This window comes from Ochotona princeps, chromosome 9 (genome assembly GCF_030435755.1).
Source record: "Ochotona princeps isolate mOchPri1 chromosome 9, mOchPri1.hap1, whole genome shotgun sequence".
Classification (NCBI taxonomy): Eukaryota; Metazoa; Chordata; class Mammalia; order Lagomorpha; family Ochotonidae; genus Ochotona; species Ochotona princeps.
The window spans coordinates 1,218,140-1,234,024 of NC_080840.1; the positions used below are offsets into that span (position 1 = coordinate 1,218,140).

Sequence of the window (15,885 nt, forward strand, 5' to 3'; positions counted from 1 at the left end):
CTGGCAGACCCCAACCATCTCAGGCTCCAGGGTGCTAGAGTGTGCCTGTGGGGCTTGATCTGCCCTAATAGAGCAATAGGTACACTATGTGTCTTGAATTTGGGGATGTTTGTTGTGCTTTGAATCCAAAGGTATGGGTATAAGTGGATTTATCATTACATTCCTGTATACTCCCCACTCAGCACTTCTGCTGCCCAGGTTTTTCAGTACTAAGTAGCAACAAGAGACCAGCTTCTGCTGTCTGGGCCAATGCCTACAGGAGACCAATGATTGAAAGAAGAAAGAGTATTGATGGGCAAATGAATGCTGAATTTAGTTACATCTGGCCAGCTCTTAAAGATTTATTTATGTATTTGAAAGAGTTATGCAGAGGAAGGTGGGGGACAGACAGACACACACACACACGTCTTCTGTCTATTGGTACACACACACACACAGGTCTTCTGTCTGTTGGTACACACACACAGGTCTTCTGTCTGTTGGTTCACACACACACACACGTGTCTTCTGTCTGTTGACACACACACACAGGTCTTCTGTCTATTGGTACACACACACACGTCTTCTGTCTATTGGTACACATACACACACAGGTCTTCTGTCTATTGGTACACACACACAACACAGGTCTTCTGTCTATTGGTACACACACACAGGTCTTCTGTCTGTTGGTACACACACACACAGGTCTTCTGTCTGTTGGTACACACACACACAGGTCTTCTGTCTATTGGTACACACACACAGGTCTTCTGTCTATTGGTACACACAAACACAGGTCTTCTGTCTGTTGGTACACACACACACAGGTCTTCTGTCTATTGGTACACACACACACAGGTCTTCTGTCTATTGGCACACACAGGTCTTCTGTCTGTTGGCACACACACACAGGTCTTTCTGCTTATTGGCACACACACACACAGGTCTTCTGCTTATTGGCACACACACACGTGTCTTCTCTCTATTGGTACACACACAGGTCTTCTGTCTGTTGGCACACACACACAGGTCTTTCTGCTTATTGGCACACACACACACAGGTCTTCTGCTTATTGGCACACACACACGTGTCTTCTCTCTATTGGTACACACACAGGTCTTCTGTCTGTTGGTACACACACACATCTTCTGTCTGTTGACACACACACACAGGTCTTCTGTCTATTGGTACACACAAACACACAGGTCTTCTGTCTATTGGTACACACACACAAGTCTTCTGTCTATTGGCACACACACACACGTGTTCTGTCTATTGGCACACACACACACAGGTCTTCTATCTATTGGCACACACACACACACACACGTCTTCTGTCTATTGGTACACACACACGTGTGTTGGGAGCACTGCACGAGTGCCCTGCTCTAAAATAATGACTGGTTCAAGGCCAGGAGGCAGCAGGAAGACAGGAGGTCACAGGTGAGGCGGATCTGCCTCCTTTCCAGGGCCTGGCCAGTCAGGTAGCACCCAGTGGACCCACGGGAATGCAAGTGATGGGAGTGAGAGCTGAAATTGCTATGGCAATAAGTATAGTTATTGTTATTTTATAGGCTAGCCTGTTTTTGCAATTTTTTGGAGCACAGAAAATGTAGCTGTTTTAGCCGCTTTTATAATTTTTAGCTAGAGGAATTAAGGATGCTTCTATTAAAGAAAAGTGCTTTTGACTATTGTTTTATTGTTTATGGGGTTATAGGGTCTATAGTTGTAGAGGGATTTAATATTTGTAATTTTTGTTTTTAGAATTATATTTTTTCCCTTGTAAACTATTTTCCCATCGAATAATGGGCAAGTTGTAAAAATAGAAATGTGGTAGGAATGTACTACTGATTAGCAGGTAATCGCATGTGCCTTGGCCTTGGAGTCCTGGCTGCTGCTCCATGGCTACTGTTGAAGAATGAATAATGGCTTGCTTTGAAGAATATGAATACAATGTTTTAAAGAATTATCTCTGGGGACACCTGCTTAGCCCTGAAGTGCAGACGGAATGACCGAATGTCTGTACATGCCCCCTTAGTCTTGAAGTAAAAAAATAGAACAATTAGTTGCTTGTGCAGAAGCTTGTGAGGTTTTGAGTAAATAAAAAGGACAGCTTTTTCTTGGGCTGTGGTGAGAACGCATCAAGTGTCAGTGTCTGTGTCTTTCTTTATCGCCGACTCCACGCACCCTTCCCGAGCTCCGAACTCTCGGCTGGAGCTGGACTCCGGCACACGTGTCTTCTGTCTATTGGTACACACACACAGGTCTTCTATCTATTGGCACACACACACACACACGTCTTCTGTCTATTGGCACACACACACACAGGTCTTCTGTCTATTGGTACACACACACACGTGTCTTCTGTCTATTGGCACACACACACACAGGTCTTCTGTCTATTGGTACACACACACACGTGTCTTCTGTATTGGTACACACACACAGGTCTTCTGTCTATTGGTACACACACACACGTGTCTTCTCTCTATTGGCACACACACACACACAGGTCTTCTGTCTATTGGTACACACACACGTGTCTTCTGTCTATTGGCACACACACACACACACAGGTCTTCTGTCTATTGGTACACACACACACGTGTCTTCTGTATTGGTACACACACACAGGTCTTCTGTCTATTGGTACACACACACGTGTCTTCTGTCTATTGGCACACACACACACACAGGTCTTCTGTCTATTGGTACACACACGTGTCTTCTGTCTATTGGTACACACACACATGTGTCTTCTGTCTATTGGTACACACACACGTGTCTTCTGTCTATTGGTACACACACACACGTGTCTTCTGTCTATTGGCACACACACACACACAGGTCTTCTGTCTATTGGTACACACACACACGTGTCTTCTGTATTGGTACACACACACAGGTCTTCTGTCTATTGGTACACACACACACGTGTCTTCTGTCTATTGGCACACACACACACAGGTCTTCTGTCTATTGGTACACACACGTGTCTTCTGTCTATTGGCACACACACACACACACAGGTCTTCTGTCTATTGGTACACACACACACGTGTCTTCTGTATTGGTACACACACACAGGTCTTCTGTCTATTGGTACACACACACGTGTCTTCTGTCTATTGGCACACACACACACACAGGTCTTCTGTCTATTGGTACACACACACACGTGTCTTCTGTCTATTGGCACACACACACACACACAGGTCTTCTGTCTATTGGTACACACACACACGTGTCTTCTGTATTGGTACACACACACAGGTCTTCTGTCTATTGGTACACACACACACGTGTCTTCTGTCTATTGGCACACACACACACACACAGGTCTTCTGTCTATTGGCACACACACACACACACAGGTCTTCTGTCTATTGGCACACACACACACACACAGGTCTTCTGTCTATTGGCACACACACACACACAGGTCTTCTGTCTATTGGTACACACACACACGTGTCTTCTGTATTGGTACACACACACAGGTCTTCTGTCTATTGGTACACACACACACGTGTCTTCTGTCTATTGGCACACACACACACAGGTCTTCTGTCTATTGGTACACACACGTGTCTTCTGTCTATTGGCACACACACACACACACAGGTCTTCTGTCTATTGGTACACACACACACGTGTCTTCTGTATTGGTACACACACACAGGTCTTCTGTCTATTGGTACACACACACGTGTCTTCTGTCTATTGGCACACACACACACACAGGTCTTCTGTCTATTGGTACACACACACACGTGTCTTCTGTCTATTGGCACACACACACACACACAGGTCTTCTGTCTATTGGTACACACACACACGTGTCTTCTGTATTGGTACACACACACAGGTCTTCTGTCTATTGGTACACACACACACGTGTCTTCTGTCTATTGGCACACACACACACACACAGGTCTTCTGTCTATTGGCACACACACACACACACAGGTCTTCTGTCTATTGGCACACACACACACACACAGGTCTTCTGTCTATTGGCACACACACACACACACACAGGTCTTCTGTCTATTGGTACACACACACACACGTCTTCTGTCTATTGGTACACACACACACACACACACACCTTTTATCTATTGGTTCATTCCCCAAATGGCTGCAGGTGGCTGGAACTCAGCTGGTTAAAGCCAGGAGCTTCCACCTTGTCTCCCACATGGGGCAGAGACCCAAGCACTTGGACCGTCCTGTACTTTCCCAAGCACGTAGCTGGTAACTGGATAGGCCAGAACTCAAACCAGCACCCAAATCAGATGCTGACATGGTACCCTCTGTGCCACAGCACTGACCCAAGTGGAGGCTCAACCCACTGCACCACAGAGCCTGCACCCAGCAGCACTACATATTTTGTTATACTTTTATTTATTCCCTTGAAGCATGGTTTCCACAATTTTAAAGAAACTTGTCTGTAGTCAGCAGGGCTCTGATTTCATGTTAAGATTGCAGATGAAGTAGGGTAATTCCACTTTCTGAACTAAAATGTTTCATTCATTACACTTTGTTATTGTGAGAATTAAAGCTGTTCTGTTACTAAACATGAGTTTCAGATGGGCGGCATTGCTGCCAACTGTAGTGTGTCGCAATGGGTTACTGAGCTCTGTTCCTAATTCTTTTCTCTCTTTTGTCTTGACCATTGTTTCCAAAGCTGAGGTCGTTTTTGCAAGTAAGGAAATACAGTTTGGATCTAGCCTCCTTGATCCTGTATGCTTATCAGCTTAGCACAGCTCTGGCATATCTAGAGAGCAAAAGATTCGTACACAGGTAAGATTCCATCGTAAAACTGGGAGTTCCTTCTGAGTAAGCAAGCGGACAGACTTTGTTCTCACTAGAGCCCTCGGTGCCTGTGAGGCTGCCCCGCAGTGACCAGAGTCCTGCCAGAGTGGAGGAGCGTGGCTGACTGATGTGCAAGGAAAGGAGTTACTCCTTAGGCAAATGCTACCAAGCTCCTGTGCTTGATTAGAGCAGACAGTGTTCTGCGACTTTCCAGAACACCACAGTGTCATGCACCATTGATGTGTGTTTGCATTTTGTGGAATTTCTGTTCCTAGTGGATGTATCTGTAGTTTGAATGCAGGTGGAAGAATTTAGAATTTGTTTACCACATACTGTGTTAGAATTCATGTTTTGCTACCCAACATGAAAACAAACTACATCTGCAAAATCAATTGCAGGTATGTAAAACCCAACTGTCTTTGAATGAGGTCTCATTAGAAATAGCAGAGTTGGACCCCACTTCTGTGTCACTGCTCATCAGCTGATGGAAGTGATCCTTTGACAAAAACTAGCATTTTTACTAGAGAATGTTCGCTCATCATTCAGAAAAAGGAGTGTATATAAAGTGAGTTAATTAATGTATACCTTTTCTAGATCTGTTTCTGTTGTATCTTAGCTGTCTTTCAAGTACTGATAAGTGTATTTTTAATATAATGTAGTTTAGTTTATGGATGCTCTTCTTGTGTTGTAGAATTTATTGTGCTAAATTCTTCCCTATCCAGGGATATAGCAGCTCGGAATGTTCTTGTGTCCTCAAATGATTGTGTGAAATTAGGAGACTTTGGACTGTCCCGCTATATGGAAGATAGCACCTACTACAAAGGTAAGAAACCAGGAGTCCCTAATCCTTAATGGGTTCCTTTCTCTCTCTCTCTCTTTTTTTTTTAAACATTTTATTTTTATTGGAAAGGCAGATACACAGAGAGGAGGAGAGACAGAGAGGAAGATCTTCCCGCCATTGATTCATTCCCCAAGTTGCCGCAATAGCCAGAGCTGAGCCGACCCAAAGCCAGGAGCCCGGAGCTTTTTCTGGGTCTCCCATGTGGGTGCAGGGTCCCAAGGTTTTGGGCCGTCTTCGACTGCTTTCCCAGGCCATAGGCAGGGAGCTGGATGGGAAGTGGGGCTGCCAGGATTAGAACCAGCGCCCATATGGGATCCCAGCAAATACAAGGCGAGGCCTTTAGCTGCTAGGCTACCACGCTGGGTCCAGTGTGGTCCTTTCTCTTTAAGAAGTGTGTTCTGGTCTGCTTTACTGAGGTTCAGACAGACAGGTCTGTGTGCACATGGGCTGGCGCAGTGGGCCTTCCTCCACGGAAACCTGTCTAGGTGGTCTCAACTGCCCAGTGTTTAGGGGAAAGGCATATAGATGTCAATCTGTGGGATCCAGGACTGACAGAGGATCCTTAGACTTAGTAGCAAAAAAAACAGCCATTAAAGCTAAAAACTGATCAATTGGACATGAAAATTAAGATCTAAAAATTATTCTATATATATAAGGAAATGCCTGGAATTGCTAACTTCATGAAGAGAAAGCTTTGTTATGACTGTGGTCAGGTCACCCCCTTGGGTGGGTGTCTGGGGCAGGCATGGAAAGGGCCTGCATGGGCTCCCAGAGCCACCCTTCATGAACATCTGTAGGCACACACCCCTGACCCCAGAACCTCCCTCTTGCCTGCCTTCGAGCACTGTAATTACATCAGGTTTCCAACCTCCTTGAACTGGTAACTTATCAATAGACAGCTGCATGAGTTTAGGGGTAAATAATATTCAGTCTATGACAGAATTTGCAAAAAAGATGAAAATATAAGCTATGAGTTAGAAAAAAATATTTGCCAACTATGAAGATTGATCGATTGATTTGAAAGAGTTAGAGAGAGAGAGGTGTTCCGTTCGCAGGTTGACTTGCCCTGATGGCCTTGATGGCTGGCATTGGGCTGGCTAAAACCAAGAGGCAGAAGCTTCTCCCAGGTCTCACACATGGGTTGCAGGAGCCTGAACTTTTGGGCCATTTTCTGCTGCTTTTCCAGGCCATTAACCAGGAGCTAGATCAAAAGTGCAGCAGCTGGGACTCAGCCAAGTTCTTTTATGGGAAGCCTGTGTTATAGGGAGTGGCTTTGCCTGCTGTGTCACAGTACTATCCCAGCAGATTCTTTTAAAAATAAACATATAGGTACCCTACAAAACAGCCTGTATGTTCCTAGGCATGGATCTCAAATAAATGAATGAATACTTCCTCTTGGACATTGAATGCCATTTTATCTTTAATGGCCAGAAGTTGTTTTCAGCCCAGATGTTTAGACCGATCTGACAATACCTGACAGCAGATGGAATTGGGAGCATTGATTCCTAGTGAGAGAGTGACCCATAAATGTTTGGTCTACTTACTCTAGTTCCTCTTACTTCTGTCTCTCCCCCTCCATTTTTTGTTCTCTTCCTGCCTTTTAGATTAAATAAAACTGTTTTTTTTAAACAGTTATTTTATTTTTTATGGGAAAATCAGATATACAGAGAGGAGGAGAGACAGAGAGGAAAATCTTCCACCCGATGGTTCACTCCCCAAGTGACCGCAACGGCCAGAGCTGAGCCCATCTGAAAGCAGGAGCACAGAGCCTCCTCGAGGTATCCCACGCAGGTGCAGGGTCCCAAAGCTTTGCGCCATCCTCGACTGCTTTTCCAGGCCATAAGCAAGGAGCTGGATGGGAAGCAGGGCCGCCGGAATCAGAGCCTGTGCCCATATACGATCCCAGTGTGTGCACAGCGTGGACTTTAGCTGCTAGGTTACCACACCAGGCCCAAGTGTTGTTTTTCAACAAAATACCATGCCTCAAATCTGAAGATTTTTTAAAAGATGAAATCAGTTTTCAGTGTATTGGAATCCATTTCACATTTCCAGCTCAGATCTTGACTATCCAAGTATTTGAATTTCAGTAATGAGATAAATTCTTAGTATGAGTATCAAGATTTTCTCGATCAGTTTAAATACATTTTAGTTAAGAACTTCGCAAATTCACACAAATATTAACCTGTCAGAAAGATCAGTAAGTGTAGAATCCCTAGACTTTGGGGAAGTCTAAAATGCCCCTGTGTTACGGATTCTGAAAGTCTGCAGAGATGGCTCGTGGCCTGCAGACAGCAGTTCTGACCACTGGCAAGTGGGTGATAGCCGTGGAGTCCAGGTCCCGCTGTAGCCGCCTTTTCCGGCTCCATCGGCTCCCGGCTGCCTGCCCTGAGCATCCTCTTCCTTACTGTGTCTCTTCTGCTTGGCATACTGGCGTCCTTCAGATACCTGTTTCATAAATACACGTTGCAAATACAGGATGAGCAGCCCTAACCCAAAAACATTTGGGACACTTCTGGCCCCAAACATTTCAATTAAGAAATACTGAGCCTGGACTTGTGTTTACTTTTGTCTTTTGAATTCATTTGAGTATTTGGGAGGCTTGGAGACTCCTGTCCACTCCTAAATGCTCACACAACAGCCCCGGCTTGGCTGAGCCGAAGCCATGATCCAGGAACTCAGTCTTTGTCAAGGATACAGCTGCTTGGGCCACTGCCTGCTGCCATGCAGCATCACCCTTAGTGAGCTGAGGCTTCATCCGGGGGTCCTGCACGTAGACGGTGGAGGCTGAACTAGCCCCTCTCCTGCCCAGCCAGCTGCTTAACTGTTAAGATGAAATGCCTGGTGGAGGGCTACTTGGGTTGTAAATAGCTCGCCTTTAGTATATAAAAGGAAGCTTGAGGTGTCTGCAAGGGTGGCTTTCAGGATTTCCTTATGAAGCTGCCTCTTGGGGCAGGCGTTCGCAAACACTCGGGATGCCCTCATCCAGACTGGAGTGCCTGTGTTAGAGTCCCAGCTCTGCTACCTCTTTGAGCTTCCTGCTGACACACAGCCTGAGAGGCAGCACTTGCGATGGGGCAGTACCCGCCTATGTGGGAGACCTGCGTGGAGTTCCAGGCAGGGGTAGACTAGTAGACACAGATCTGTGTCTGTCTCTGTTCTGTTTGTTATGTGTGTCTGTATCTGCCTTTCCAATAAGAAGGGAGAAGTAATACTTTTTTTTTTAAAGATTTATTTATTTTATTACAAAGTCAGATATACAGAGAGGAGGAGAGACAGAGAGGAAGATCTTCCGTCCGATGATTCACTCCCCAAGTGAGCCGCAATGGGCCGGTGCTGTGCCGATCCGAAGCTGGGAACCAGGAATCTCTTCCGGGTCTCCCTCGCGGGTGCAGGGTCCCAAGGCTTCGGGCCATCCTCGACTGCTTTCCCAGGCCACAAGCAGAGAGCTGGATGGGAAGTGGAGCTGCCGGGATTAGAACAGGCGCCCATACGGGATCCCGGGGCGTTCAAGGCGAGGACTTCAGCCGCTAGGCCATGGCGCCGGGCCCAAGTAATACTTTTTTTAAAGAGAAGCCTTTTGTATCTTCTCCCTGTTTCACTCTTCCCATGCATGGATCCTGTATTTGTGCATCTGCCTTTTGTTGAGATTCACTGGCAGACGCCTCCAACCAGTGCTCGGTGCTTTTCATTCAGGGACATGCGCAGGGCAGCATGAAACTTATCTCCCCAGTAAGCAAGTTGCCAAGTGAGATCGAGCCCTGGGCACTCCCTCCTGTTTCAGCTGGGGTCCGGGTCGGAAAGAGCAGCACAGCAGAGCCAGGGGCAGGGAGTTTGGTTCCCAGCTCACACAGCTGCTTGTGGAGTGGCCTCCTGCAAGTCACTGAGCACATGTGAGCCTCCCAGAGCTGAGTTGTGGATGGTCTGAGTCCATGGTGGCAGTGCGTGCCCGTGCCCTGGGAGCATTGCTGCGTGTTGGGGACTAGCACCAGTGAGGAATGAGGGTCTGCGCCCGGGCAGCTGCAGGCCAGCACCTCTGCCCTCCCAGGGCGTCTGTCTCTATAGAAGGGAGGGCATCAGTGTTGAATCACCTGGCCCCACGTGACGTGAGAACTCCAAGTGCTTCTCCCAACTGGGGGGGAAGCTTTTCAGTTTGATACTGAAGCATCTCAGCTAACTCTGTTCAGAGTTTAAGGAGGTAACAGGGAAAATTTATTTTCTAACATTAATCTTGTAGCTTCCAAAGGAAAATTGCCTATTAAGTGGATGGCTCCAGAGTCCATCAATTTTCGACGTTTTACCTCAGCTAGTGACGTGTGGATGTTTGGTGAGTATTTTTTAACTTGGTATTTTTAAAAGTTGTATTTCTTATATCCTACAAACTTTCAGAATCTGTGGGCCGGTCTGCCTTCCCTAACTGACCGTCTTCACCAGACCCTTCAGTTACCTCTGGCCCGCGTTGCCGGGAATGCCCGTGTCTTGTGCTCCAGCCTTGCCCAGGCTCCGGTCATGTCCCACCATGCTGACCCTCACAGCTCCTCCTCGGGCCTGCAGGGGAGGTACCTTGTCTGTTTCCGTCTTTCTTGCTCCTCTCCCCTTGGCCATCTTGTTCATCCCTTTAATGTGAATGGCTGAGCAGTCACGTGTCTTCCTGGCTCCGTGATATCCGTCTATCCCAGAATATCTCAAGTTGTGCCTCATCACTTTATTCTGGAGTCTGATCTCCTTCCTGACTTGGTTGCTAGAGCCTCCATCTTTTGTAACATTCGCTCGTCTGTCTACTTTGTCCCTTCCTGCCCTCTCTGGAGTCCTTGTCCTCGTCCCTCTGTCCTGTGGACTGCTGCGGCACCGCCCAGCTGGAGCGCTGGTGTGGCTCTGGCTCGCTGCAGCCGCATTTCAGAGTCGCGCTTGTGGGTGTGGATGGTCTGTCTTCTGCGCCTCTCTGCTGGTGTCAGCCCTCTTTGGATGCCCCATCCCTGGACTTCCTCCTACTACTGGAATCTCATCTTCCCTTTTAGTGCTCCTCTTCCTGGAAGCCCTGAGCAGGACTGCTGTCTTCCCTCTCTGCATGCTTGTTGGCTGTGCATTGTCTGCTGGGTTAGAATCTGCTCAGAGGAGACAGCCTGTGCAGTTTATCATGTACCTCTTTTCTCCTGCAAATAAAGATAACTTTATGTATTAAGTATTCTTTTTCTGTTTTTTGCTGTTGATTTGTAGTAAACATTTTAGTATCCCAATTGGTAGTTAGATACAGGAAGGAACTTTCCAGTAATATAAGAAATAGCATGACATAGTGGGACAAGGTTTTGGAGCCCAGCTGATGTGGTTTTAGACTCAAGGCTTTCCTTGCTTAGTTACTCTGTAAGCTGCAGAACAGGAAGCTTGCTGCCTCAAGAAAATCCCGCAATTTAAACATTCTGATAGGCTGATATTGCTTCACCCAGCGATATTGGTGTATTTTAAAATCAATGACATTTTACAGTTGACCTTAACTGAGAGCATGTTTTACTTAGCTGTCCTTGCTTGCTTTAGTGTGGGCTGTAACTATTTCGTTCATATTGTTCCTCTAATGCCCAGATGAATTTAAAAGAACTCTAAGAGGTAAGAATAAAATTTAAAATTCTAAGAGGTAAGAAAAGATTATAATGTAGTTGACAGTATTCCCTAGCCCACCTTTTGTTATATAAAATAATTTCCAGTCATTACTGTCATGTTAGATTTAGTTTACTAAAATACAACATGTAGAGAAATGTAAGGCTGTTGTGAGGAGTGAGGGGAATGTGTGTGCGTCTCCAGAAGACGGTGCCAGGTACATATTTAATCCTCAAGAAATGATAACTGATGGTATTATTACTTAATAGTAGTGATAATACTATAATATCTGCCGGAGGCATTGCTTTGCTCAGACTCTTTGCTATGAAATTACTGGATTTCTGACTAATTTCAGAATCATGTTTGCCCAAATGTTTTGATGTGACCTATGTTCCTTGAGGTAGCGCTGCAGATATAAAATAAAGTTATACCCTGCTCTTCAAGGCACAGGTGTACAACATGTTATAGGATAGGCAGTAGCTTCCTAGAGACCAACCAAGAAAGGTCCCACGGAAGGAAAGTGCTGGGACTGTGACTAGAGACAGGGGAGGCTGGGAATACACAGGGCGTGCAATGGAGGGCCTACAATAGACAGTGACGTGACGTGTCTGCGGCCTGGCGGGTTTAGAAGGTGACGAGAGGTACAGAAGAGCCAGAGTGGCAACCAAAGGAGAAAATACCACCCTTTATTTCACTGTCTTTTTTTTTTTTTTTAAGATTTGTTTATTTTCATTGCAAAATCAGATATACAAAGAGGAGAGACAGAGAGGAAGATCTTCTGTCTGATGATTCACTGCCCAAGCAGCCGCAACGGCCAGAGCTGAGCCGATCCAAAGCCAGGAGCCCAGAGCATTCACCAGGTCCCCCACACGGGTGCTGGGTCTCAAAGCTTTGGGCGGTCCTCGACTGCTGTCCCAGGCCGCAGACAGGGAGCTGGGTGGGAAGTGGGGCCACCAAGATTACTACCAGCGCCCGTATGAGATCCTGGCATTCAGGGCAAGGACTCTAGCCACTACGCTATTGTGCTGGCCCTCATGGTCTACTTTCACTGTTACCTTTTCTTCATTGCATTATATTGGGCACAGTTTCAGGGTTTTCTGTTTTCTTGGTTTTGGTATTCCCCCAAGGTTTATTATTTTAGAGTTACAGTGGGAGAAACAGAAAAAGAAAAAGAGAGGTGTTTGATCTGCTGGCTCACTCCCTAAACAACCACAACAGCCAGTGATGGGTCACGATGAAACTCGGAGCTAGGAGCTTATTCCAGGTCTGCTGTGTGGGTGCAGGGCCCAAGCACTTGTCCCAGGTCTGCTGTGTGGGTGCAGGGCCCAAGCTCCTGGCTCGTCCTCTGCTGCTTTCCCAGGTGCATTAGCAGGGAGTGGATTGGAAGTGGGACATCCAGGACTAGAACCAGTGCCCATATGGGATGCTGGTGTGGCCATGTTTAACCCACTACACCACAATGCTGGCCCTAGTTTGATTTTTTTTGTTTGTAAGATTTATTTATTTTTATTGGAAAGTCAGATATACAGAGAGGAGGAGAGACAGAGAAGAAGATCTTCTGTCTCCGATTTGCTCCCCAAGTGGCTGTAATGGCCAGAGCTTTGCCTGTCTGAAGCCAGGAGCCAGGAACCTCTTTCAGGACTCCCACCTGGGTGCAGGGTCCCAGCCCACAAGCAGGGAGCAGGATGGGAAGTGGGGCTGCTGGTACCCGTATGGGATCCCCACACTTGCAAAGTGAGGACTTTTTAGCCACTAGGCTACTGCACCAGGCTTCCTAGTTTGTTTTAAAGGTAGATTCTTAATAGGGTTATTGAGAAGATCAAGAGAAAGTTATTTTCGACTATAAAGTCCAAGTGAACTTCCTGAGGTCATCATGTGGAGTTTATAGATGGGATCACTGTCATCAGTTGACAATACCTAGATGCGCTTGTGGCAAGGCAGCATTGTTAGGGATCCTGAGTTGTCTAAAAGCCTAAGACTTAAATTTTTTCTTTCTTCTGTTGTTTTTTTTTTTTTTTCCTTTCAGTTTGGTCTTAAGTCAGCTATTGAAACAAGCTGTACTAAAGGACAAGGGAATCTAAAACCCAATTCAGTGTATTTTTTAACTGGTTCATTAAGCCTAACTGGTGGTCCATCTTCTAAAGTATGATTTTTAGAGAGAAATAAAGATTTTTTGAGCACATCTTGATAAAGCACTTGTTGCAGTTGTGTTACCGTCCAGCTAACTGTACTGCTTTGGTTATGTGAGTGATGCTCACCGCTCCAGCTGCGAAGCCATTCCGGAGACTGGGAAGGTCACTCAGGCTGCTGTGCTCACTGTGATGTTTTCGTTCCCACTTCACAGGTGTATGTATGTGGGAGATACTGATGCATGGTGTGAAGCCTTTTCAAGGAGTGAAGAACAATGATGTGATCGGTCGAATTGAAAATGGGGAAAGATTACCAATGCCTCCAAATTGTCCTCCCACCCTCTACAGCCTTATGACGAAATGCTGGGCCTATGACCCCAGCAGGCGGCCCAGGTTTACTGAACTTAAAGCTCAGCTCAGGTAGGAGCGGGGGTGGAGAGGGCCTGGGCTGGGGGCAGTCTGTGCTGCTTCTCCTTGGCAGCGCATAGCCTTTGGAGACCATTGTATCACAATGTCTACAGCTGAACTATTATTTCTTAGAGAAACACAATTTTAGAGTTGCACGGTCTTACGTGTATTATGTCTGAGAATCTGCTTAATAAAGTCCCCGTCCTGATCACATGTCTCCCCCTGCCTTTGCGGTTAGAATGTCTTCTCGGGCCGTAAGAGTGGAGACCATGCTACCCACTCTGGGCTCCTTGCCGCAGCCCTTGGTCCTTTGTGCCCCAGCAGTGCCTGACTTCTCTGCCCTTCACATGAACTGCCCTCTGATGAGCTCCTGTTCAGTCTTTGGAAATCAGCTCAGATGTTACCTCTCTCCGGAAACTTTCCCAACCAACCCTACCTCCAGCACTGTTGGAATACTTCCATTACTGCAATTTAGACATCTGGTCTCTGTTCAGGTGCCATTCTGTGGCTGGATTTGTGCTCAGCACTGTTAGACCCCAAAGCTCTACCAGCTCCCCATTCCCTGGGGGCAGCCAACACCCAGGGAGCATCCCAGTGTTGGGTCCCTCCGAGAGGTCGGCACCAGGTGCCAGACTGAACCTGGGGCTCCTGCAGCTGTCCCTGCACACTCGCTGTCCAGTGTAGGACCTGGAGCTCCTGCAGCTGTCCCTGCACACTCGCTGTCCAGTGTAGGACCTGGAGCTCCTGCAGCTGTCCCTGCACACTCGCTGCCCAGTGTAGGACCAGGCACCATGAGTGCTCAGTTAGCGTTTGAGCGGAATTGAATTGAGGTCCACACTGAGCCCTAATCTTTTTCTGAGTAGTATGTTGAGTGTGGCACACAGGCATGAGGAACTTAACTTCAGGAACAATGTTAAGGGTCAGCCTGTATTTGCAGATTTAGGTACTTCCCTTATTTTTCGTGATTTTGGCTTGTTGCCTAGGTTATTGCCTAGGTTTGTTGCAAGTCTCAGCATTGGTAAGATCCCGCAGGCCTGTGTAGACCAGCCTTCTCAGCCGGAGCTCTAGGCTCTGGCCACCACACTTCACAGCTTGCAGCAGATCAGCCTACAAGGAAGAGGTGAGATGGGCAGAAGGCTAAGGATCTTGCAGTCTGCACATACTTTTGATCTGAGCTAAGCTTCAGATCAGCCTAATCCCTGCCCCAGCGTGAAATCTGTTGGAGGAGACTGAGATGTCTAGGATGCCCTGAGAGCAAGGCTGTGTGCCCAGCCAGCTCTGGGCCCCTGGCTTCACTCCCCAGGACCCTGCAGAATGCCAGTCTGCCTTCTCCCAGAATGGGGGTGCAAGTATTTCTATCCAGACAGCCATCCCACCTCTTTTCTATTTCCTTCAAGTTGAGAATCTAACTTAACTAATTCTCATAAAGCTTAATGACGTAGCCACTTACTATTATAGGTAGTTTTTTTGAACAGTTTCTCTTGTTTTGCTCGTACGGGTTTTTAATTGTCCGGCCTTGACCTTTGTTCCCTCTGACCTCCTTCCCCTCACTGACTTGATTTTCCTCCACTGTAACGCAGTCTAAGCCAGACTTTGTCCTCACCTCCTCTTGCTAGTCTTCCTGCTGGGCTGTCTTAGCCATTCCTCCGGCTGTGCGCCTCCACTGTCTCGCTCAAGCTTAGTCCTTCCCTTGTCTCACAAGTCCCAAGCCCCAAGCTGTGTGTGTTCCAGCTTTCCAGCCCAACATCATCGTCATGGGAAAAGCTCAGCTGTTGCTCCCCGCCTCCTGCAAGTTAGAGGGGGCCTTTCCTTCTCCCAACTGTCTGGCAGAACTCACTCAGGCATCTTTTGGGAACATCACTGTGGGAAAATTCTCTGCTCAGAACAATTCTGACTGGTTCTGTCGCTCTTCATGTTTGGGTAAGGGTTCCCAGTGTGGCCGTTACACCTGCTCCCCTCATGCTGGCCCTTTGACCCGCCGTGCTGCGGGCCCTGAGCCTGGAGGGCCCGTCTGCTCTGTGTAAGTCCGCCTGTCTTTCTCAGCTGCTTTCACACCTGGCTTTCCTGTGACTTCATGGCTGCCCTGCCTCCACCAGAGGCGTTCCGGCTCTGTATTCTTC

General features: G+C 47.1%; 1 protein-coding gene across 15 annotated transcripts in view; it reads left to right on the forward strand.

The window, feature by feature from the left end:
- Positions 1-15,885, forward strand: part of PTK2 (protein tyrosine kinase 2) — a 261,868-nt gene that overhangs the window by 185,576 nt on the left and 60,407 nt on the right. For all 15 annotated transcript variants that reach the window (XM_058668437.1, XM_058668443.1, XM_058668442.1 and 12 more), the window contains 4 exons: positions 4,671-4,786; positions 5,521-5,621; positions 9,874-9,963; positions 13,573-13,777. In XM_058668437.1, coding sequence (XP_058524420.1) covers positions 4,671-4,786; positions 5,521-5,621; positions 9,874-9,963; positions 13,573-13,777 — 512 coding nt within the window. The remainder of the gene's footprint in view (positions 1-4,670; positions 4,787-5,520; positions 5,622-9,873; positions 9,964-13,572; positions 13,778-15,885) is intronic.